This window comes from Panicum virgatum, chromosome 5N (assembly GCF_016808335.1).
Source record: "Panicum virgatum strain AP13 chromosome 5N, P.virgatum_v5, whole genome shotgun sequence".
Lineage (NCBI taxonomy): Eukaryota > Viridiplantae > Streptophyta > Magnoliopsida > Poales > Poaceae > Panicum > Panicum virgatum.
This window is the reverse complement of record NC_053149.1, coordinates 10,485,117-10,508,826: the sequence shown is the minus strand read 5'-3', so window position 1 is coordinate 10,508,826 and position 23,710 is coordinate 10,485,117. Positions and strand designations below refer to the sequence as shown.

Genomic DNA, 23,710 nt, shown 5'->3' with positions numbered 1-23,710 from the left:
CCATGCATGACCTATCTATGCTACATGAGAATTCTCGTCGTATGCTCAGTAATGGAGTTTTGATTAACGATTGATGGTGATTGTATCCACATATGTTATCCACAGCCACTTGCTGCAAAAGCTGAAGCCCTGGAGCTTTTTAGTGTGGAAAAACAATTGAATAGTTTGCACAGTGGCACGGTTAATCTATAGTTGGAAAATGACAGTAGAGTTGCTATGAAACTTATGTCTTTCGGAACCATATCGAGCAAGGAATTAGCAAATCAGCTGGCAATATTTATACCATTAAAATCAGATATATTGATTAATCTAGATACTAGCACCCACATCAGCCGATCCTTGTCCTTAGTTTATCGATTGTTCTCCTTTACTTTCTCTCCACTTAAATCTCGGGACGAGATTTTTTTAAGGGAGTAGGATTGTAACACCCCTCAATTAGGAGTGCTAAACACGATTTGAAGATTCAAATTTGGTCAAAAATATAAAGCCACACGTGTAGCTCTCTCCTCTCCGAGCGTGGTCACCGTGGACGAATTGACCACGGCGCCGCTCGCGCCGAGCGCCTTCACCTCCTGCTGCCGCGTCGCCCGTTCCCGAACCCTCTCGAGCTCGCCTTCTCGTTCGCCATGCGCACGCCTTCGCCCTCCACTCGCTGTTGCCGCGTACGTCGCGCCGTTTCACCACGCAGCCACGCCTGCCATGGCCATGGCCACCCCTCCACGCGGAGCCGCCGCTCGAGCCAGCGCTGACCCCCACCAACCCCCAAATCCGTTTGCTCTCGTCCCAATGAAGCTCCCGGGCCCGGCCATCACCTCCACGCCTCGCCGGAACGCCGCCACAGCGGCACAGTACCGCCGCCGGCCGCCGCCCGCCGTGGAACCGCCGCCACGGACCACCTCCTCGCGCTCCAAGACCACCTAGAGGTAGCTCTCGAGTCCCTCTAGCTTTTCCCCAACTTTCCCCATGCCGACGTTGAGCCCTGCCGCCGGAATCGGGCCCGAAATCACCGCCCCTGCTCTGTTTCGCGACCAGGGACCTCGGGTTGAAATTCAAGAAAATCCAGGGGGCTGTTTGAATAGACTGTGACTCAGATGAATAGTGCTTTAAGGACCCTTTTGTAATTTCTAGCTGTAAACTTTGAAATTCAATAGAAATTCGTAGAAAATTCGTAAAATAGCAAATCTAGTTGTTCTGGAATCCTTATGAAAATCTCTATGCAATAGAATCAAAATATGATGGGTGTTTGTTGAAAGTTTTTGCTGTACAAATTGTTTTGTGTCACTAGGTACATAATGACTAGTTGTTTTATCTTTTCCTTAACTAATGTTTGAAGCCATGTCTTGCTGTGAAATTTTGATGGTGAGATGTTCATGTGACTCTAGTGTTGCTATAAAAATTTCGTGGTCAGTTCTCATGTGTAACTAATTCTTTGATTTAATCCTTTCTTAGTAAACTTTAATTATGATAAATAGTTTAGGTTGATGATAAATTATAAAAATATTTCTGACTGTTCTTTTTGAATATCTTAGCTTGTCAATAAAGTTTGAGCACCAGTTCATGACCAGAACAGAAGTTAAAAATGAATCTTGTTAGATTGATGTCTGTTTTGTTTATTTTGTCAGAATTAATTCTGTGTATATAAAATCATGAAAAATTCACAATAGCTAATTCATCCCTATGTCGACCTCCTGTTAAATTTTCAGCGTCTTTTTTGCCCTGGTCTGACCTGTATAATTCAATCTTTTTCTAGGAGTTGTCTGAATGAATGAATTGTTCGGATTAAATAGATGCATGAAATGACATGATTTTTACAGAGTAGATTGCTCTTTGTTCCTTCTGTTTAGAATAAGTTTTGCTGAAATTGTTGTTGTTTATGTACTGAGTTATTTAATTATTAGCAAGTCATGACCTGCATGTTATAGGAATCAACTACTGCTTATTTGTGCAGTTAGTGAACTTCTTTTGTGCCATTGATCATGATGCCCTGGGTAGTTAGAAATGTAGTTAACTACTCTATAAACGATTGCCCATGTGATATGATTGTTTGCTACTTGTTATACTACAACTTTATCGTGAAGGAAAAATAATAGCATCTATATTGTTGAGCAACTCGGAGCTTTGCATTCATACATATGCATTGCTGCATTTCATTTAGGTACGATAGATGAACCATATGAAGGACGTGCTACTGGAGCCGAACCCGAAGACGATGTTGGTGGACATATCCCGAAGACGGATGGATGGAACCCGATGTGCATGACCAAAGAAAGGTACTTGCCAAGCGAGTATCATCTAACTAACACTGACTCGGTGTTAATCCCAGGCAAGCCCCGGTGCATGTCCTATTATGTTAAATTATGATATCTATATACGTTTTTATTACTTGTGCATTATGTTTCAGGAGTTGATTGGAACCCTAATTGCATGATCCTTAGATTCCTGGAGTTGTACTAGCATGTATAGGACGATAGAACTGCTATGCTTAATAAGTTCCCGATAGAAGACGAGTGACTTTTCGTCACTCCCGAGATATAGGAAAACTTTAGAAGCCGAGTAATTGCCGGTTAATGCAAGATACATTATTGTCGTTATACTTTAGTAATTGAGAAATGGATTGAAATGGATATGGAATTGTGAGACCGGGCGGGGAGTGATGATGTTTAGGTATGGCAGCAGGACAGGGTTCCTGGTTGTCTTAGCCCCGCCTGTGTCGAACAAGGACCGGTCGTTGTGGCAGTACTGATCGGGGATTGAATTGTACTAACTGCATGCCGGGAGTAGGAGGTAGTCGAAACCGGTAAGCCGAGTACTGCCTTGTTTCGAAAGTACAGAACTTCTACCCACCCCTTAGGGCAATCGAGTGGCCGCGGAGAATTGGGACGCATATGTTTACTTTTGGTGGTCTCTCGTAGGGCTCGGTTGACTATATGCAGGTGGGGCGGATCTGTAGTTCGAGGCGGGGAGGGGAATGGTTGGTCCGTTTGGTCCGACGGGGCTAATACGTGCCGTGTTGGTTAGGTCCACCTTGCAAGGTTAAATCGGATCGATTCGCCGTGTCTCGCGGTTATGAGGGCCTTGGTCTCTTTGTCACACCGTAGCAAAAATATTAGAATGTGAGTTATGTATATTTATGTAAAATATTGAGCAAATGGAATTAATTTTTGCTTGCATCACCATGATTGCTATAGTGGGTCTATGCAAATATTAGATGAGAATTAATTTATATATAGAACCTGGAGCTAAAATAATGAAAGTAAGGAATTACTTTAGTTGCTTTTTCTGGAAAATAAACCACCAGCCAAATGCCTTGCATGTCTAGATAGTGGGCTATGTATACCCATAGTCGGGTAAGTCTTGCTGAGTATTAATATACTCAGGGTTTGTTGTTTACCCTGTTTCAGGTATAAAAGCTAACCAGGATTAACATCAGTGGGCTCGATGTGACGTCCTCACGTCTCCGTAGTTATCTTTTTATATCGATTTATTTCAGTTGGTTTCTAATGAAAATCTTCCTCAGGTTATATTCTCTTCCGCTGCTGTCATTTATTTTATGTAAATTCCAAATTTAAAGCTGTTTTGTAATTATTTATGTTATTATCTATTTTTGTGAAATTATATTATGCTGGTACCGTCTGTGCTCGCCGTCGCGCGAGACTTCTGGTGTGTTTCGATCGGCCTGTGGGTTGGAAACAGGCTGTCAGGTTACACTTAATTAAGCTAATGCGCCTGATGCGTTCAAATGATGGCCATTACGCTTAATTAAGCCGTTTAACTTGGCGGTTCTGTCACACCTACACCAACCTCTTTTGATCTGTCCACAGCTGCTGACATGCTGCTCTGATCTGGTACATAAAAAAGGGCATTGGGAAAAAACAGTTAATTATTATCTACATTGCTCTTTTCATATAGCTCAAATAAATAATTCATTGATTTCATCCTAATCCAGTGACCATGTCACATTTTATTGCTGGAATGTTGCTTATCACTGTGTCAATCTTGCAATTTTGCAAAGTATATGTCATCGATGTGTTTGTGTTCGGATTTTATAATATCAGAGCAACTGCTGATTTCCAAGATGAATCTGCTACTTATGATTATGCCGTTGTACTACTTTACTCGAGAATTGTGAACGACCATTTTTCTCCGTGATGGCTGGTGCATGCACTCCAACTGGTTCGTCAACAGAACGTCATGTGCATGTTAATTCTTTGTTGTGCAAGTAAGGGAGGAAAAGAGGTAAGCTGATGTGCATCTCACCCTTTCTAAAAACATAGATGCTACCTGGATGCTAGCTTGAGTGCTATTGTAGATAATTGAGCCAGTGTATTTGGATTCTATTATAGTAAATTATTAATAATAAATAATAACCTAGTAGATTTAATGTATATGCATGCATATTTGGACCACCACAAAAAGTTCATACTACTACAACTTAAGATGCTTATTACGTATAAATGATCATAATCTTTGCTTATCTTATTAAAAAATGAGGGCGCGCGCAAAGTACTCGTATTCTATTCGATCTGGTTGGTTTGACGGAGCTTGGCAGATCCTTGAAGCAGCACGACGACATTGACTTCAGTGGCAGCGGTGGAGACCATCAGCAGACCCGCAAGCGCCAGTCACGACGGTGGCCGACACCACCCGGCCGTGCGTGTTCGCAAACTGGAGCATCCCGTAGAGGCTCACCAGCCCAGCAGCAGGCCTGATGGAGGAGCTCAGAAGAAGGGAGGATCTCGCCACGGAAGGGAGCAGCAGGAGAAGAGCAGAGGATCTCGCGGCGGGAGGAAGAAAAGGAGGCAACTGACTGACGGCTCACCGCTTGGAAAAGATGAGGTGATGCCACCAACATATGCAAGCAAACCAAACACACTAGATTGAAATCAGGCTTGGTTTATATATGCAACTAAATATGGACCAAATGTACTAGTGGAGACAGGCTTGAGCTTGCCTGGCTCCGAATCCTAACCAGACTAGCATAAGCAATGAACCAAACATGCCCTATTTGTCCTGATATCAGACAGGAAATCGCCAGCACGTGAGTAGCGCAGCGCAAACTAAATCGCCCTCGGAAATTTAAGAAGAGAAAACGCCATATATATGATGTACGAAGCCGAAGAGAATTTGTGCATTTGATTGATTGTATTTGTGTTAAACATTTTTTTGAACGGACGGTAAAATTTGCCTAATTTGTGTAAGACGTTTATAAATCGCCTAATCGCAAGCACTATCTTTTGAATCAGCAAAGCTTCAAGTCCACCAGCCCCTCTAGTCCCAACCACGGCGCCTCGTAGACCTTAGCTTCATACAACTTCTTGGCATCACCATCCTTCGCCTTGATTGTGAAATAGTACAGCGTGCCAGCAACACCTTGCTCCTTTACCGTCACAAGCTTCTCGAACTCCAGATGAGTATTCTACAAAGAGAAACGGCAAAGTTAGCTTAAATCGTAGTACGCTCTTCTTCATTGGGAAAGTGCAGAATGCTAGCAGACGAACCCCCCCCCCCACACACACACACACCGGCCGCCGCCGCCGCCACAAAAAAAAATGAAAATGAAACGACGAGTTGTAATAATACGTACGCCAGCTTATCTGAATCCGATCATCAAAGAACTGCTGTTGGAGATTATACTATCATTGAACAAATGATAGCTATAAATTTTAGCAGTTGCTTAAGCCATTCAATTAAATAGGAAAGCATAAGTACCAGGCTATCAGCTACAAAGGGCCACAGGGAATGAACAAGACCGCCCAGGCGATCGGAGGCTGCGCTCCTCGCGTCGTCTCCTTGGGAGGTGACTCAGAGGCGACCCAGCGCCCCGTTCTGCCGCCCCCACCCTCGGCTGTCATCGCCGCCGCTCCTTGGCATGCGGTGGCGGCGGCCCGCGGCGGCACCCGAAATCGGGCCCCCGTCCGCATTCCCCCGTCTCTGACCCTCCCACGTCTCCCCTCCTCTCTCCACTCCTCCCCAGCGGCGAGCCTCATTTGTGAGGCTTCCGAGTCTCCTGCGTCTAGAACCAGGGTCCATTAAACCGGATCCGGACTCCCCCTCACCGGATCTGAGGTGCCCCGTCGGGCGGCTCGACTTCTCATGGCGGCTCGGCGGCATCCCTTGGCGTGGCCGGGACCGTCCCCGGGCCCATGGTGGTGCGCTCCGTGGCCCGCGTCTGTCGGCATCTGCGCACCATCGCAGTGCGAGTGCTGTGGCAGAAGCTATGGCCTCGCTCGCGGGGGCCGTCGTTGGTGTGAGGCGTGAGGGCGGTGTCCTTTGGCATGGCCGGGACCGTCCACGGCCGAGGCCTGCCCGGCGGCTTCACCGGATCCGTGCGTTGCCGCTCCGTGGCCTCCATGTTGGAGGCCTGTCCGGTGGCGCGGCTACCTTTCGTAGCCTCCCTCCAGCGCTCGGCGGCCTGGGCGTGCGCTGCGGTCTCTCACGACCAGAGCGCTCGGCGGTGTGGCGACCTAGGGTGGGTGCTGCTAGCCCTCGCACCGGCCTAGCGTCTACCCTGTTGCCCTGTTGATTGGCGTTGTGGTTCGGCTGCTGCTCGCCGGCATCAGCGGCCTGTGGCCTTTGGGGTGCTTGCTGCCTGCTTGTTGCGGGGAGCTGCTCGTCGTTGGGTGTCTGTGCTATGGCTAGTGGATAGGGTATTCGCCAGGATAAATCCTAGCCCGACTTCGTGCTGGTGCCGACAACAGCGGCACCTTTGGGTGTCATTCGACCTCGCTGGAGGCGTTGTTCGTGGCGTTCCCTTTCACCTGCTTGGGTCTGCTCTCTCGCTGGTTGTTTGAGTCGGTTAGGAGAAATCCTTGCTTGGCATTGCGCCGATGCCGTCAATGGCGACGTCCTTGGGTGCCGTTCCCCTATCTCGAGGCATTGGCAAGTGACCGTCCACCGCCATCATGAGTAGACTTTTGGCTCGGTGCTCTTGCCTTCCCCCTCTCTCCCTTCCCATGGATGGGATGAGTTTTACTTTGATCGTTGGTTGCTCTCGTGGTTCAGTGTGTCCTCTACTGGCGCTGCTGCTTTGTGGATGCTCTCCTTGTTGGTGGTGGGCTGGTGGCAGAAAATCTAATGCCGGGTGGTGTATCCACCGCTTTTGCCTTTCCCCCTCAAGGATTCCTCCCCTTGGGTGGCGTTGGATGGCGGAATGTGGAGCCCAGATGTCCTATCGGTGTCATCATCAGTTTCAAGGGAGGTCTTCGTTTTCGATGGTTTTTGGGTTGTGCAACCTTTGCTGCCCTTAGTCCCCATCTCGCTGGCCTCTCAGATGGAGAGCCGCAGCGGGCGGCGTAGCTACGAGAGGTGGTGCTGGGTGCAATGACCATGACCCAATCGGCAAGTAGGTTGTTCGGGGGTGGCTCATTTCGACGATCGATGGCTACTTTTGAGCTCTGTCATGCCTTGTCCCTGAAGTGTCCGCGAGTTGTTCTCTTCCTTCCTCTTCTGTTGTTTGTGTTGTTGCCTCTTCCCCCTCTCTGTTGTACTCGGCTCAGGGGCCTTAAACCTTGTATTCGGTGCCTTGCACCCTTCTCATTACTGGCTTGCTGGCATCCGTGGCAATGAAATTCAGGTGGGGGCTTCCGGTGACACCCCAGCCCAAGAACTTAATATGATTAATAGAATACGCAACTTTTTTCCGGAAGCCGATCTCCAAAGAACTCCGAGGTTAAGCGTGCTTGGTCCAGAGAAATTTGGGGATGGGTGACCGACCAGGAAGTTCTTTCCGGGTGCGCATGAGTGAGGGCAAAGTGTGCAGAAAAGACTTGTGTTGTCTGTGAGGGTAGTCTATGTCCTAAAAAGCTGCCAGATGTAAGCGGACCCGGCCTCGGGGAGGCGGGACGTTACACTTCCCTGGTGTTCCAAAAAATAAAAAAGAAAGAAAGAAAGACCACCCATGCAACTCGGCACTAGGGACAGACCAGTTATCAAATGAAAATTTAGAATGTGAGTAAATCAAAACACAAGTAGAGATCTAAAAATAAGAGTAGGATCACCATGACACCTCCACAAATAAGAATAGTAGTTGCCTTTTAGATTTACAATGGAAAGGCCTATTAGCTCTTTTCTCTTGGTACGGTGGTGAGGTCATGGTGAGATCAACACAATGAGTCAAAAGATTAAAGCTGCCTCAAATAGAATCTATACGATAACCTTATTTATCATCCATATGGCAACGGAAGAAGAGCTAGAACAGTATGGCCAATCTCATTTTGATTAAGCTACGCAGATAATATAACTCTGGCTTACCCGCAAAAAAAAAAATATAACTCTGGCTTACCAGACATGCGGCCACGGGCAAACGCAACATGAATCCCGTGCAGGTCATGAATGCATCAGCTAATCTCTTCATCGTTGCCAAAAAAAAAAGGAGGATAAGTTAGGGCGTTGCTGACACGATCAAGATAGAGTAGCTAAACAGATATATACGTATATGCTCCAGACGGATACATATACAGCATCTGCATTGATCTATATTGACAGGAGGGGAGGAGGATCAAGTATTACGACGTTCTTGTTTTGCTCGTCGACGGCGGAGCGGGCGAGGTCAACGATGCGGGGGTCGTTCTCGCGGCCCGGCGCGTCGACGATGCGGCCACACAGCAGCACCAGCATCCCCTCGGCCGCCGCCCGCAGCTCGTCTCGTTCTGCGCTCATGGTCGCTCCCGGGGCGACGATGCGGTGGCGAGGAGGGCAAGGGCCAAGGAACAAGACCGGCCGGCGCAGCCACCGATCCGAGGGCTGGGTGGTGTTTCCGACTCGACGGATCGGAGGAAGATCGCAGCCGGGATTTGGTAGTTTCAGACTTGCGGCTGGGGTAGCCGGGACGAGGAAGATACCGTCCGTCAAAAGTTTACAGGGTTTACGTGTGTGCACAAGGGGAAGGGAAGCTTGTTCAAAGAACGGCAGCCCAAACTTCCCACTGCAGGCCAAACAGCCCACTGTACCGCTCGCCCAGCCAAGCTGGGCCTCTTCCGCAAGGCCTGCCACGGAGGCGAGCCACGCGACGCGATCGAGTCCGTCAGTCACAGCCATGCAATGCAAGCAATGATCTGGCTGGACAGAGGCAAAATGGAAAGGAAGGAAGCGAAGTTTCACGAACTCTCTGCTCACCTAATTCCGGCGAACTTATAACAGGATCAACACCAAATCTTGCTGGAATCGAAGCAACAGGCCCTGGAGGTCCATGTCCGTCCACAGTGGCCCGCTGCAAGGAGCTCAGAGCTCCAACCCCTGCGGTATATGCAGCCTTGTTAGATAAAAGGGATGCAAAATTGAAGAAAACTATACCTATAATGCGTGGCTAGTATTGAAAATTCAAAATTTCGCATAACATTGTATACTTAAAAATTATACTATTTTTTTTACCATACATCACCCTATTCATTATTGTAAATTATGTTTTATTGTTGGTTAAAACAATTCAAATATAATCTACCTGTAATAACAATTTGATTTGTTGAGCTTTAATAGTATTATTGCATATAATTATTCTTATTTTTGTTTTATTTTGATTGATTATTGTTAGCTTTAGTTTTTATTAATAGTATATGTTTGTAACTGATACATAGCTAAATGATATTTTATATGTAATTTTTCATAATGACATTGGTGGGTGATTTTTAATTAGGCACAGGTGTATTTTAGGCTATTTTTATCATAATGGCAGTGGTGGGTAATTTTTATTTTTTTATTTGTCTCCGATTAACGTGGAAATTTCTAGGTCTTGAAAGCGAACGTGGAGGCTCCGTTTGTTGGTTAAATAATAAGATAATAGATAATTTGAGAAAACAAAAAAAAACTAGACATGCAGGGAGAGACTGCCCCCACGACATTACACTAAGAAGAAGACCTTCTCACGCAGGTTTAGAAAACCCTCGAATCCCTGCCTAACGCATACATAGTGGCCCATTACCTTGAGAAGGGCCGGACCCCAGCTATGTTTTGGACATGGGACAAGTGAGGGAGGTTTTTTTCTCTGTGCTAGCCGGGGATCCACTACTACAAAACCTTTTATTAGTCCCGGTTCCCAACCGGCTTTAGTCCCGGTTTTTCAACCGGGACTGGCCAGCCGGGACAAATGTACCTACCCCTCTTATCCCGGCACCTATTGAACCGGGATCGATATGATTTTTCGGAATAAAAAAAATCTCATCCTCCACGCCACCCCTGCAGCTTCGTCTCGAGCTCCACGTTCTTGACCTCCAACTCCACCTCGACCGCCATAGGGATGCAATCAAATCGAGAACAAAATACAACAGAAGGATTCACATCATATGAGTTAAATTTGATTCATTGTACAACAATTGTTTCACAACACATACAACACATGAGTTCGAATTGATTCACAGTACAACATCTATTTTACAAGAAACTCCCAACCGAATCATTCACAAACACGAACACAAATCATTGACAAACACAAGACGAACTCATCTGTAATTTCTCACCGGCTAGGCCAGGTGCGTGGCCGTTCGGCGCTGACTGCGGACGCCGCTCGCCGCGCTAGAGCCACCCGAGACGCTGCACCCCGCGCAGCAGGTCCGCGCCGCCGCCGCGTGCCGGCGCCATGCCCACGCCGCTCAGGCTCGGGCGGGCCTCCAGGACCACCTCGCTCAGCGGCACGCGCTTCCGCGGCTGCTACTCCGGCCGCTGCTTCGGCGCGCTCTGCGACCGGGACTTCGCCTCCGACGACTGCGTGCTCGACATGTACCCGGGGCACGTGACGCCGCCGGGCCCCGCGCCAGCGCCGCCGCAGACGCTCTTGGCGGGGGTCGGCGGCGCGACGAGTGGGGCGGCGCGACGGGGCGTGCACTGCGCCATCACCGGCCGGGGCTTCTCCGGCGCGCACCACTCGTACTCCGGGAAGTGGCGCGAGCTCGGCACCGCGATGCGCGGGGGCGCGCCGCCGGGGAGGTGGCAGTACAGCAGCAGCGGCGACGACACCGACTGCGCGTACCAGTCGTCGTCGGTGCGCAGGGACGACGCGCGCGACCGGGGCCGCCCGGTGTCCATCTCCACGATCTTGGGGCTCCGGTCGTACCCGCCGAACGACGCCGCCGACTCGATGCTCACCGACAGGCGCCGGCTGTACGCCGCCACGCCGTGCTCGCTCCGCGTGTCCTCCGCGTACCGCTCTTGCTACCGATACAAGGAACCAGCACGGATTCGTCAGGGGACGACACAACACACAACCTCGCATGACGAGGCGCGCAGCAGGTCCTCGCCGCCGTCCGCACTTGGCAGCTTGCTGCGAGTGCTGCCCGCTCGCTGCTTCCGATCCGGCCGGCCCCGCCGCTTAGTCCAGCTCCAGCATCCGCTCGCCTTGAGCGTCGCTCGCCGCTGGCCGCAAGCGCCGCTCGCTCGCGATGCAAGCCGAATCTCACTCTGCTGCCGCATCTCGCCTCGAGCACCGCTCGCCGCTAGCCGCTCGCGCGCGACGCGAGCCGAACTGCCGCCGTGCCCGAATCCGCCTCCGGGTGCTTCGTTGCCTGCTGCGTGCCGCTCAGTTAATCTCTCCGGCTGCGCAACTAGAGGAGGAAGAGTAGGAGAGGGAAGAAGATAAGATAGAGACGGAAGGATTGGAGGAGAGATCGAGATGAGAGAGATATAGACAGAACAGTACGCGGAAGAAAGAAAAAAAACTAGTAAAAGGTTTCGGTCCCGGTGCAAGACTACAACCGAGATAAAAGCACCATTTTTTATCCCGGTTGGTGGCTCCAACCGGGACAAAAGGCCCATGTTCCCCCGCTGACCCAGTTAGCCATTGTACCCGGGATAAAAGCCACATTTTGTTCCGGTTCCAAAGGCAGACAGGATAAATGGCATGGAACAAAGACATGTTTTGTAGTAGTGATCCAACCCTCGACCTAATGGTTTTCGCTGCCGCACTCCCACCAGTCGAGCTAGCGCTCGTTCGCTGAACATCAAGAACTCTTGAGGTGCCTCACCTCCAGCATCATCAGAGCTAATATGGTTTCCCTCGGCCAAATAAACTCCATCGCCAGCTACAAGCACAAACATTTCAAGAAAAATTCAGTCCTAGAGCTCAAGAAGAGGCAGCGCCTATTCGGAGTGCATGGCAGGTGAACTCTGACTTACACGAGACCCGTGACGACAGCGGCGAGAGGAGCCTGGCCGCGCAGATGTAGAGCACCGGGGCGAGGAGGCACGCCGCGAGCAGCAGCCTACCAGTGAGCTGCCTGCGCCCGAGCTCCGGCTTGCCGGGGCTCCTGGCAGCGGCCCTCGCGCCGTGCCTCGGCTTCCTCTCCCTCGCTGCTGCTGCTGCGGCGGCTCTGCTCCTGCCGTCCTGCACCAGGGATGCCATGGCGCTCAGCTAATCATCAGTCGCGGGTTTTGGGGAGGGAAGAGGTGTCCAACAGAGTAAAAGAGGAGTGAGAGTGTGAGACAGAGGCGAAGGTCGCGGCCTCGCGAGAGGAATGGCGTTGTGGCCTGTGACTGTGAGGCAGTGAGGGTGAGACTGCCACATGTGTGGGTGGGTCGTGCACAGTGGAGATCGGAGGCAGGGTGGAAAGCGGCCATTATTGTGAGCTCGCTTTGCGTCAGCTGATTTACTGTATGTCTGTATTCGGTAGATGGGTTCAGAAACTTAAAATAGCTAAGACAGTGTCGAAGATTAGCGTCATAAATGGGGGTATTAGGCAAGTTTTAGTGGGAAGTGACATCGTACAGTTATCAAAATTGTGAACTAGATAATCGAGCTGGAGAAGTGTTATAATGATGATACTTCTCTCATATTATATCACACTTCTTCTCTCTTCTACTATATTAGTAAATTTAATGTTCATAATTTTTTCATGACATTTTCGTTGAAACTGGCTTAGTAACCTTATGTGCTTGGTAGTTTGTTGTTCACAAAACGTAGGATTCACTTGGATCAGCTGTGACTAGGTAGAGGAGCATCGTAACATACTGCTTGATCACCAGATCACCGTTCTGATACGGTGCATCAGTATGACAATGCGCGCTGAACGGCCTTTCATGAATCCCTGTCAGGGTTCACCTTACCGCCGGTAAATCGTCGGTTACCGGTGATTTACCGATACCGCTACTGAGCGGGATGCGGTTACCGGTCAGGTAAACGGTGTTTCGTACATGTATGGAGTACTAAATGCAAAAAAGTCATCACATCGAATGTTTTGATACATGTATGGAGTACTAAATAAAGGCTATTTACAAAACTTTTTATATAGATGGGTTGTAAATCGCGAGACGAATCTAATGAGCCTACTTAATTTATGTTTTGCAACAGTTGTGCTACAGTAACCATCTGCTAATTATTGATTAATCATGAATTAATTAGCATCATTATATTCGTCTCGCGATTTACAACCCATATGTGCATAAAGTTTTATAAATAGACTTCATTTAGTACTTCAAATTAGTAAGATTCAAACACAAAAAGTTTTTGCGTTTCATCTAAACAGACCTTTAGTCTTTACCCGTAAACTCCGTAAACGCAAAAAAAACATTACATCGAATGTTTTGACACATGCATAGAGTACTAAATGAAGTTTATTTACAAAACTTTTTGCATGGATGGGCTGTAAATCGCGAGACGAATCTAATGAGCCTACTTAATCCTTGATTTGCAACAGTGATGCTACAGTAACCATCCACTAATCATAGATTAATTAGCATCATTAGATTCGTCTCGCGATTTACAACTCATCTGTGTAAAAAAGTTTTGTAAATAGACTTCATTTAGTACTTCAAATTAGCAAGATCCTGTCGCAAAAAATTTTTTGCGTTCTATCTAAACACGGCCTAAATCTTTACCCGTAAACGCAAAAAGAAAACGTCACATCGAATGTTAGGACACATACATGGAGTACTAAATGAAGTCTATTTACAAAACTTTTTCATAGATGGACTGTAAATCACGAGACGAATCTAATGAGCCTATTTAATCTATGATTTGCAACAGTGATGCTACAGTAATCATGCACTAATTATGGATTAATCATAGATTAATTAGTATCATTAGATTCGTCTCGCGATTTACAACCCATCTATACAAAAAAATTTGTAAATAGACTTCATTTAGTACTTCAAATTATTAAGATTCTAACTCAAAATTTTTATATGTAAGAACTAAACACGGCCTCAATGTAGCGGCCGCCATGTGAAGCAAAGGCCGTTGCGTTTGCGGCTGCTGGACCTTTGTGATCAGCAGCTCCTCTGTTCTCATCTATCGACGCAGGCATGGATTTAAGATGGATGGTGGATAACTCTAGTCCTGGGGCTCAGAAATTTGGAAGGTGGCATGATATCTAGGCTCATGTGAGAGAGATGCTGTGTCAGTGTCGCGATTGAGAAGGAAAATCCGAGGGCAAGTGCCTATTCGTTTCTGCCTGAATACTGAATAACAAAAGAAAAAGGAATAAACTCGTGCATTCAGAGTCAGAAACATATATGTATGGTCTGCTAAACCAGCTGGTACAGCATTAGGCACAGGTGGGGCAATCCATGTCAACAATGGCCTCATTTGGTTCCTATCTAGAAGTCTCTAGAACGGACTTTGACTACTAATTACAGTGTCAAACAATGACAGTTTACAAAACCAACTATAAAACCCTCGTGGGAACCTTGAAGAATCTGAAGAGGTTTTGTAAATAAAATTTATTTAGCCTGTCATGCGTGCACTAGAATACCCATTCTAGAATTTCTAGAACGGGAACCAAACGGAGCAAATTATAATTATTTACCTACTCTTATTGTATCTCCCAATAACTTTGAACACAGATTGTCAACGTGAGCTTTGGCCGCCAGTGGTTGCCAACTAAATTCGAATGAAATTCGTTTGTGCATGTAGCAGAGCAGAACATACGTGCTGCATAGAGCATTCCACTTTATACAGGTAGAACGTGCGCCTCAACTGGGCTGGACTCCGTCGCCAATTATTTTGTTGTCCGTCGCCAATTAGCCAACATGGAACATGCTCTCCACTGTCGCGCCACACTGTCTGTTCTTCTTGCGCCGCTTCTTCGCAGCATCTTGTGAGGAACTGCCCAAGTTGATCTCGTCTAACAGAGTCATCGTTCATTGATCAATTTGATTAGAAAGAACCAATCCCGATAGTCCTTGAAATTTGTCATGAGCACCGTCTAGAATTTAAACACACTCCACTAGCACAACAGCAATACCATTACACAATCACCTCCATACATAAGTGAATATTATAAAAGAGTTTAAAGTATAGTACATTAAGTCTCAGAGTTTTTTTGCAGCAGATAGTTCTACTACTAGCACTCCATACATCACAAAATAAGAAGGTAAACACTATATGCCGATAGTGCCTTTCACAAAACCACCGGCCATCTACTCCTCACCCGCACCTCCGTCCGCGGGGTAGAAGTAGCCGAACACGGCCTCTGGCTGCGCATCACCTGCATCAACTTAATGATAGCACCATGAGTACAAAAGGTACTCGCAGGACTTATCCAGCATGGGTATATATATCCCGACCTCAAGGAGAATGCATTTGGTTAGTAGCAAGGTTAGGTCTTGGCATTTAATTTGTTTTGCAAAAAGCATCTATCTTTGATCAAGTTGTGATAAGCAAAAGACAAGCATCTATAATCTCTAAGTCATACATCAATATAATTGCATAAGTAAAGTGATTATATACAACTCGAGATCAATCTTCCATGAACTCATTACGAAACTTTACAATGGTGCGAACCTCAAAGAGCATGCTCACTGTCCGAGAGCGCGGCTATTGCAATAGATTAAAGACCCTGTAGGGGGTACAACTTTACCCACACGAGGCTAAGACCAACGCCCATACCCACGGCCAAGGATAAGGGTTGATTCATACCCCAACCGTTCACACAAACACAACCGACTATGAGCGAACGGTCGGGAAGGACAAGTGCACCGAAACCGTCGATCACACTCCATCACGACCCGCACCGAATCCGATCAAGGCAAGGTGTGACTCATGCTAATTGGCTTGCCTTTCCATTATCAAACATGTGGTTTGTACTAAAAGGTGCTCAAGAGACCGGCGACCAAAGAGACGGTCCTTAACCAACTCAAGGAAGACTAATCATTTGGACTCCTTTCCATCATGGCCCTACCATTCTTGCCCAAGTCCGAATCACAATTCATAGTTGCTCATATTTATTTCATCATCATCTAGAAATGTGGAATTAATCAAACATCCTATAGCTCGCGAGTGGCGGTCCCTTGCCACCTCTCGTCTTCTACCGAGGCTAAGCATGGCTAAGTATATTGTTCGTGACTCCTAACAACCATACTCAACTATGAGGAAATATCCTGAGCAAAGTTGGTAATGCATCGAATGGGTTCTAAGCAAACATTGATACATATACATAGTAACTCATGCGCAATCAAGACACATATATAAAATTCATTGATCCAAAATATAGGATGAGAGAATGCTTAGGTGCCTGTCTTGAGTCTCAAAAGAAGCGTCGTCTCCCACGGGCTACGGCTCACCCTCCTTTTGCTCCGGCGTCACGATCTCTACACGAATGCAATTAATACTTGATAAATGAGTATGTCATGAGTGTATGCCATGATGTGTAAATGACATGAGGAGGCATGTTCTAACAAGGCCAAACCATGATATAGGGTCTAGGTATAATGTGTACAAGTGGGTTGTTCATGAATGAGTGCAAGGGTGCTGAACAAGTAAGGACGGACCGTCCGGTCAGGGAAGCAGACCGTCCGGTCTCAACGGCGGACCAAGTGGCGGACCGTCCGCCGGTCAGTTGCGGACTGTGTTAGGGTGAAAACATGCTCTCTGACTAAATCGCGGACTGTCTGCGTGGGTTAAGCGGACCGTCCGCCTCTTAATTTTTGAAAGGCTGAAATCGTGCAGAGACTCTGTTGGTTTGGTCGGGAGCTGGCGAACCGTCCGGCCATGTCGGGCGGATCGTCCGCGACACGGCCGAGGCTCACCGGCGAGCTTGCAGCCGGCGATTTCGGCTACGGTTTGGGGTGGGGTTTGTTCCTAGAGGTTTCTAGGAGCTTAGGGAGTTCACTTTGGTAACTAAACCTCACATGCATTAGGGTTTCGAAGCTCTAGGTCGTCAATGGTGATTTGTGCTCTAGGTGAGTTCTTGGCTTCAAATCTTAGGCAATGGGGACGGATCGGGGAGGGGGTACACTCACCGGTATCGAGTAGAATACCGGCGAGGGCTCCAAGGCGACGGGGAGGGCTTGAGAAAGTTCAGGGTCGTCTCCATTGTTTGAAGCTTGAGGGAGGGGATGAAGTAGAAGAAGAAGCTTGTTGGGGAAGCTCCTCCTCAAAGAAGAAGAGGAGATCGGGGTGGTGCAGCTCGCCGGTGTCGTTCTCCGGCGATGCTCCGGTGAGGTGGAGGGGCTTCAATGGTGGGGAAGAGGGTGGAGCACCTCCATGGCTTGGGGCTTGAGAGAGAAGGTGAGGAGAGTGAATGAGGGAGAGAGAAGGCTGGGAGGAGACTTCCAGGTGTTAGAGGGTCGGACTGACGAGTGGGGCCGCAAGGGGGTACGTGGCGCCAAGTCTCTGCGTGCATGACACGCGTCGGAGATGCACTAGCGGACCGTCCACGAATGAAGCGCGCACTGTCTGCGGGTGGGTGACGTGGCAGGGGAAGTCGATGTGTCCGAGGTTAATCGTGGTCGGCCACGTGGTAGAACCGCGGACCGTCCGCCGAATCGGGGCGGACTGTCCGCCACTACTAAAAACAGTGGATTAGTCTAAGATTCAATTCTCTTCTATGTGTGAGTTAATTATGTTTAATGCTTAATGATATATATGATGACATGTTTTTTCTGTTAATTAACATAGGGCTGTTACAACCCTTGTCATGTGCCCGTGCTGGGCTGCTAGCACACGCCCGTAGTTTGCTTGCACGTATCTGCCGCCCCTCGCTCGCATTTCGGTTGCCGTTCTGTGCAGATCACCTACTTAACCAAATCGGGCGACAGCTCTGGTCAACGCTGGCGACTGACAGCTACAACTCTCCTAACGGCCCAACCGCGTGGCCCATCTCAATTCATGGGCTCACTTTGCTCCGTAGTGGGCTTCCGAACTAGCACCTCAGCACCTGCCCAATATTCTCCTCTACAAAACAAGTGCCCGTTCAACCCAAGATTTCCTGCCTGTTGGCGTCAAAAAAAAAAAAACCCCTGCTTGTTCACATATCACATATGCTCGCACAGACAGAATGCAGATGCAAATGTCATGTAAACCTTTGATTTATAACCTTTTTTTTCTTTAAAAGAACACGAAAAAATGGAAAAGAATCGAGAAAATGAGCAAAGCCTACTTGCTAAAAAGAAGGTCGTGTGAAATGAAAACAAACTGTACGCGCGGCAGAGGCATCTGTCTGCCTACCGCTGCTCCCTGAGCAGCTCCATGGCCTTGCGGAGCACGGGCTCGAAGCGCGCCAGGTCCAGCCGGATGTCCTGCCGGCCGAGGTAGTACTCGGCGACCTTCCCCCACCCGCTCCGGTGGATGGACTCCGGGTCCTTCACGGCGGGGTGGTCGCGCCCCAGCGTGTCCACCAGCGTGCTCTCCTCCACGCCGGCGGAGTAGGCGATGTACCGGAGCCCCATGTCCACGGCGGGCACGCCGAAGTCCACCTCCCCGATGTGCTCCATCTTCCCGTACGGCACCACCTGGATGAACACGGCGCCCGTGGGGAGGAACACCGAGTTGGTCAGCCCCGCGCCGTGCACGCCCACCAGCGCATCGGCGGCGTTCACCTCCCGGGCGAACTCGCCCACGTCCACGTTGAACGGCGGGTCCCCGATCACCACCTCGAACCCGACGCGCTCCGCCAGGGCCACCACCGCGTCCACGTTCACCAGCCGCCGCGGGTGCCGCCGCGAGATGATCATCATCCGGGGCTTCGCCTTCTCGTCATCCTCGCCGTCGGCGCCGGCGAGCCTCGTCGGCGCGTCACGCGGGAGGGAGAAGGTCTCGCGGAGGAACCGGGTGAACTCCGGCATGGAGTGGCCGGCCGGCTCCCGCGCCGGATCGATGCTGAACTCCTTGTGCATCCGGATGCCCACCACGGCGCCCGGGAAGCACCGCACGCGGTCGTCCTTGTCCATGTCCACGATCTCGTACCGGGACAGCCGCTTCAGGATGGTCCGGTACTTGCCGGCGTACCAGGGCTGGAAGTTCTCGGCGACGAGCTGGACCTCGCCCTTGAACCGCACCGCCTGCAGGTACAGCGGGATCATGATGTCGCTGAAGTCGTGCCAGTAGTTGCCGGTGAGCCCGCCCATGGCGAACACCAGCGCCGGCACGGGCGACCGGACGTCGCACGCCGGCGCGTCGGCGGCCGAGGCCAGCTCCCGCACCGTCACCTCCTTGATGCCGGCCTGGTGCTTCCGGGAGTAGGGCCGGATCTGCCACTCCTGCGGGTTCGGGTTGCCGCCGATCTCGATGGACGGCGCGATCAGGATGGTGCCCGCCGAGCCACGGATGCGCACGTCGCCGGTGACGTCGCAGACGTCGGCCGCCCACGGGCCCTGGATGTCGCACGCCGACTTCTTCGCCGGAGCGCTCTCCATCGGGATGCCATCGCCGCCGATACCACTCCTCCCACCATCATCTGCATGGATGCATGAATGTGAATCACTAGTGGCACAACTTTTTTTTTTGGTTTCGGTTAGGTCGGGATGCTTTCCGATGACGAAGAATCTGCATCCAACACGTCTCTGAACGACCACGTTCCGTTCGAAAAGTCGCAGTGACAGCAAGAAGTTTCAGACTGATCGGAAAGCAAATTAAAGCAAGCCGAACAATCTTGTGTCTGTACTTTTTCTTTCAGCTTTATGAGAAGAAGATAGAGGAATAGAGATGGTTTGGCAAAATGGCAAGTACTACCTGCGACAGGCTTCTGGTCCTCTGTTTCTGCGTGGGCCTCTTCGACGTCAACGGCTGGGGGCTTCTCTTCGGCCGCATGCTCTGCTTTGGGAGGCTTCTCTTCGGCCGCATGCTCTGCCTTGGGAGGCTGCTCCTCTGCTGCAAGCTCTGCCTTGGGTGGCTTCTCCTCTGCCCATGGCAAGAGAAACACATATGAGAAAAAAGATTGAAATTTTGCTGAATTAAATTCATAAATTATTTAAGAGGAATTGATCAATCGGCGCGAGGAAGGAAAAGGGTTAGAGGCACAAGTTGATTTACCTGTGACAGGGGGCTGCTGCCTCTTCTCTTCCACGAGCGGGGTGATCGGCGACGGCGAGGGGTGCGCGTGCCCCGGCGATGACCTCCGAATAGCTGGGGACACGAGCTCAATTTCTGTCAGTTGGAACTCGAAAGAATTCGACTTGATGATGGTGAATTAACGCGCTAGTTATGTATTCATCATGCATGCGTCAGGTATTTGCAAGATGCTCAGAATTCTGAATTTTTTTCCTTAAAAAAGGAAAAAAAATGCATGTTTTGGTCTACTCTTTAATCAGAAGTTCAGAACTATGAACGACAACGATTGTGTGAGTAAAAGGGATCCAAATGAACCACGTCATAATCGCAAAGTTCATGAACGGACACGGTCAAACAAGGACTAAGCGAAGAACTAAACTTCGCACAAGAATCCAGAAACCAAGAAAATCCCTGAACTTTCTTGTGCTTGTCGGAAACCCATGCCATGGCAACTCGGCGAGCAAAGAACCTCACTCACCGTTGGGCGCGGAGATGGCGAACTGCTCGGAGACGGTGAAGTAGGTGAGGAGCACGAGGAAGAACCCCAGCAGGAACCCGACGCCGAGGTACTTCTGCGCCGCGCCCTTCACGCTCCTGATGAGCTTCCCCGGATCGCCCCCCATCTCCCTCGTCTCCGGCGCGTCAAAGCCCCCCTCTCGGCTCGCCGGCGGCTTCCCCCGTGATAAATACGCGCCGCGCCGAGCCGCGCCTGCGGGTGTCTCCGGGACACACCAACTACCCTGACATGGGAGGAGGAGAACCTTCCGAGAACTCCTCTTCAATGGACCAGTTCTTGGGCGACGCCATGGTGTGCTTTATGGGCTGTGCCTGCTGCCCTGCGTCGAGGGGGAGGACCTGGCCAAACGCCAACTCGATCTCCCTCGTGATGGCTACGTCTAAAAATTACAATTAGACGTCTATTTACAAGTTTAAAAACTGTAAAATATGAGTGGTTAGCATAAAAGCTTCCTGACTAGGATTATTGTACAGGGGTTTGGAATATGCAATGTTTTGACTAGTTTTGGAGAGGTTTGGCACAAGGGTTTTTAAAAATTTTGTGTGAGTTGTGTGTGTATGATTGGGTGGCAGCAGGATAGGGGAAAACAGGTCGTGTGTGTGAGGCTTGATTGATTGATCGATCATGGGGGTGTGGTGGTAGATGCTGGGAGGTCAAACGCGTGGAATATTTGATCGGGGATGTCATGAGCTGTCAGGGTATGTCACCAAGGGCCCCATCACGGCATCACCCACCCCTGCCTAAATTCAGAACCTACAGGATGTGCCATTGTTCCATCTCTGATTGTTTCTTTGGCTTGATCCATAGGTTCGTTCATTCATGAGGAATGTTGAGTACTCTATTCTGCTTGTGATGAGTGAATTGTCAACCGTGCGGTGTGATCGTGCGCTTGGTCTTTGGATTGCAGGTACACGGGCGTCAAGTGTCGACGGAGAGCTGCCGTGGAGGTGTTGTAGCCGATGGACCGTGCGGTGGACGGCGGTGAAGGACAGCCGGGGTCGAAGCTCGTGCCGGGTGGTAGCTGTGGCGTCCACTCCTGAATCGAGGACGCAAGCGGCGACGGAAGGCTGGTTTCTTGGTTTGCGCCACAAAACCAAGGAGGCGGACGGCGGTTGAAGACGCCAAGTCGTGGAGGCACGGGCATCGGCTTCGGGACTGACGGAGGCTACGGGCGTCGACGGCGTCTAGGGCCTCGCTGCGGGTGAGGAGGTGACGGGCATCGGGCGGCGTCTAGGGCCGTCAGGAGTCCGAGGCGGGAACGGCGTCTAGGGCCACGACGTGGAGGCGGGAATCTTCTCGCGCGTGGAGTTTTGGCGGTTTTCACAAAACCGGCCACCTCACCGGTTTTCGCGGACCATCCAAAACTGCGAACCGGATCTTCATCGATATGGCGGTATCGCGGAGAAGACTTCGAGTCGAAGAAAGAACCTCGACCGTCGGATGGGTCCTTGTATCTTTTTTCCGGTTTTGCCCCTACGGGCTTTCTAGTATCTATTTGAGTCTAGGGGTAGTTTAGTCTTTTAGTCTAGAGTTAGTGGGTTAAAAACCCCTCGCCCCTCTCTTCTCTCCCTATGCCAGACAGAACAGACCAGCCATTTCCTCCCTCCTAGCGCCGTCTCCTCCTCTCTCTTTTGTTCTTCCTCTGTTCTTTTCTAGGATTAGAGGTATGAATCCTTGAGACTTTGTACTGAGATTGTGTGGGAAAGGAGGCCCTTCCCTCCTTGTGCCCTCGGGGTTTTTGAATTCCTTTTGTTTTTGTGCCTTGTTTTGATCGAATTTCGATTTTCCTTCGTTGATTCTTGACCACGAGATGACGAGGTGTTTCTTGAAGATTGAGTGACTCTTTGAAGTGGTTCTAATCCTTCTAGCCTAGTGCCAAAACCCCCGGGTCACGAGTCTACTCGAATTGACGTTTTTGTGTTATTGAGAAAACCCCGTTCTTGCTCGGGAATTCCTCAATTCCTCCCAAACCTTGGAGTGATTCGTCGATTCCTTCTGTGGACATGGTCACAAGTCCTTTGTGATCGTGCCTGCAAATTTTGGTGAGGTTTGGACTCGATTTGATCTTCCAATCATCGAGTTTTGGATCGAGCCGAGAGGAAAAACAGAGTTTCTGGGCTCGGGCAGGATTTTTCTTTATCGCCGGTTGAACCGACACTTACATTCTTTTTGCGTCGGATCAACCGGTGAGTGAAGTTTTCACGTGTTAAGGTTTTTGGGGTTTTTTGTGGTTGCACCGGTGCATCAAACTCTACATGCATCGGATCAACCAGTGCTGCTACTGAATTTGCTATTTCGCTCGTTCAACCGGCGTAAAGATTTTCCTCGACGTCGGTTAAACCGGTGCTCAGGTTGTTTCGAATTGCTGCTCCTCTGGACAACTGTACTGGTGCTTTGGTTTTGCTAGCGTCGGTTTAACCGATGCTCGCTAAGACTTTTTGTAGTCCCTCTGGACAACTGCACCGGCGTTTGGATTTGATTTTGCCGGATCATCCGGTGTGTGCTAACACCGGTTGAACCAACTCCGTGTCAATCTCCACGTCGGATCAGCCGGTGCTTGCTTCTCTCTGCTACCGGCTCTGCTCATCGGTTGAACCAACGCTGTTCAAATCTGTGAGTCAGATTAACCGGTGAGGTATACCGTGTTGTGTCTTGCTGTTTCTCGCGCTGTTTTTCTGTGTTTGCTTCCGCGTTGGATCTTGTTTGTTCTTAGGGTTTTCTTGTGTTGGTGTAGCTTCTTCATAGCTACTCCACACTGTGTCTAGGACTCTAGGGTTGGGAGTGAACTTCGGGACTAAGCGGATCTTTCCGATTACAAGAAATTTTAATCGGCTCTCATTCACCCCCTCTGATCGCCCTTTCGATCCCTCAATTCATGTTTGCCTGAGGTCAGCTTCTGTGTCCGTATGGATGGTAGGCCTCGCTAGGGCTTACAATACTCGCATGAGTATTTGGATTTTGTCAGTTCAGTTCAGCCATGTACCTTTTTCCCCCTTTTTCGC

The 23,710-nt window shown here is 49.6% G+C and overlaps 3 protein-coding genes and 1 pseudogene across 5 annotated transcripts; all 4 read right to left on the bottom strand.

Annotated features, from left to right (window-relative positions):
- Positions 1 to 5,082: 5,082 nt before the first annotated feature.
- On the bottom strand, positions 5,083 to 9,230 carry LOC120672137 (cysteine proteinase inhibitor 12-like). Of its 2 annotated transcripts, none has more exons than XR_005673967.1 (2): positions 9,115 to 9,230; positions 5,083 to 5,416 (listed from the first exon to the last, which is right to left on the bottom strand). XR_005673967.1 is itself a non-coding variant. In XM_039952436.1 (2 exons), the coding sequence occupies exons 1-2, from the start codon at positions 9,034 to 9,036 to the stop codon at positions 5,240 to 5,242; spliced, it is 705 nt and encodes a 234-aa protein (XP_039808370.1). In that variant the 5' UTR covers positions 9,037 to 9,100; the 3' UTR covers positions 5,083 to 5,239. The 2 variants fall into 2 exon arrangements, 1 of the variants encoding a protein (XP_039808370.1); XM_039952436.1 differs by lacking the exon at positions 9,115 to 9,230 and adding an exon at positions 8,509 to 9,100.
- A 1,118-nt stretch (positions 9,231 to 10,348) lies between these two features.
- Positions 10,349 to 11,400, bottom strand: LOC120674539 (annotated as a pseudogene).
- A 360-nt stretch (positions 11,401 to 11,760) lies between these two features.
- LOC120674538 lies at positions 11,761 to 12,513 on the bottom strand. Its single transcript, XM_039955705.1, has 2 exons — positions 12,103 to 12,513; positions 11,761 to 12,008 (listed from the first exon to the last, which is right to left on the bottom strand). Exons 1-2 carry the CDS (start codon positions 12,326 to 12,328, stop codon positions 11,761 to 11,763), a joined length of 474 nt encoding a protein of 157 aa, XP_039811639.1. The 5' UTR covers positions 12,329 to 12,513.
- Positions 12,514 to 18,205: 5,692 nt separating this feature from the next.
- On the bottom strand, positions 18,206 to 21,078 carry LOC120674145 (beta-1,2-xylosyltransferase XYXT1-like). Of its 2 annotated transcripts, XM_039955276.1 has the most exons (5): positions 20,670 to 21,070; positions 20,174 to 20,266; positions 19,982 to 20,041; positions 19,874 to 19,948; positions 18,206 to 19,598 (listed from the first exon to the last, which is right to left on the bottom strand). In XM_039955276.1, the coding sequence occupies exons 1-5, from the start codon at positions 20,812 to 20,814 to the stop codon at positions 18,367 to 18,369; spliced, it is 1,605 nt and encodes a 534-aa protein (XP_039811210.1). In that variant the 5' UTR covers positions 20,815 to 21,070; the 3' UTR covers positions 18,206 to 18,366. The 2 variants fall into 2 exon arrangements, with proteins under 2 accessions (XP_039811210.1, XP_039811209.1); XM_039955275.1 differs by having other exon boundaries at positions 19,874 to 20,041; positions 20,670 to 21,078.
- Positions 21,079 to 23,710: the final 2,632 nt, after the last annotated feature.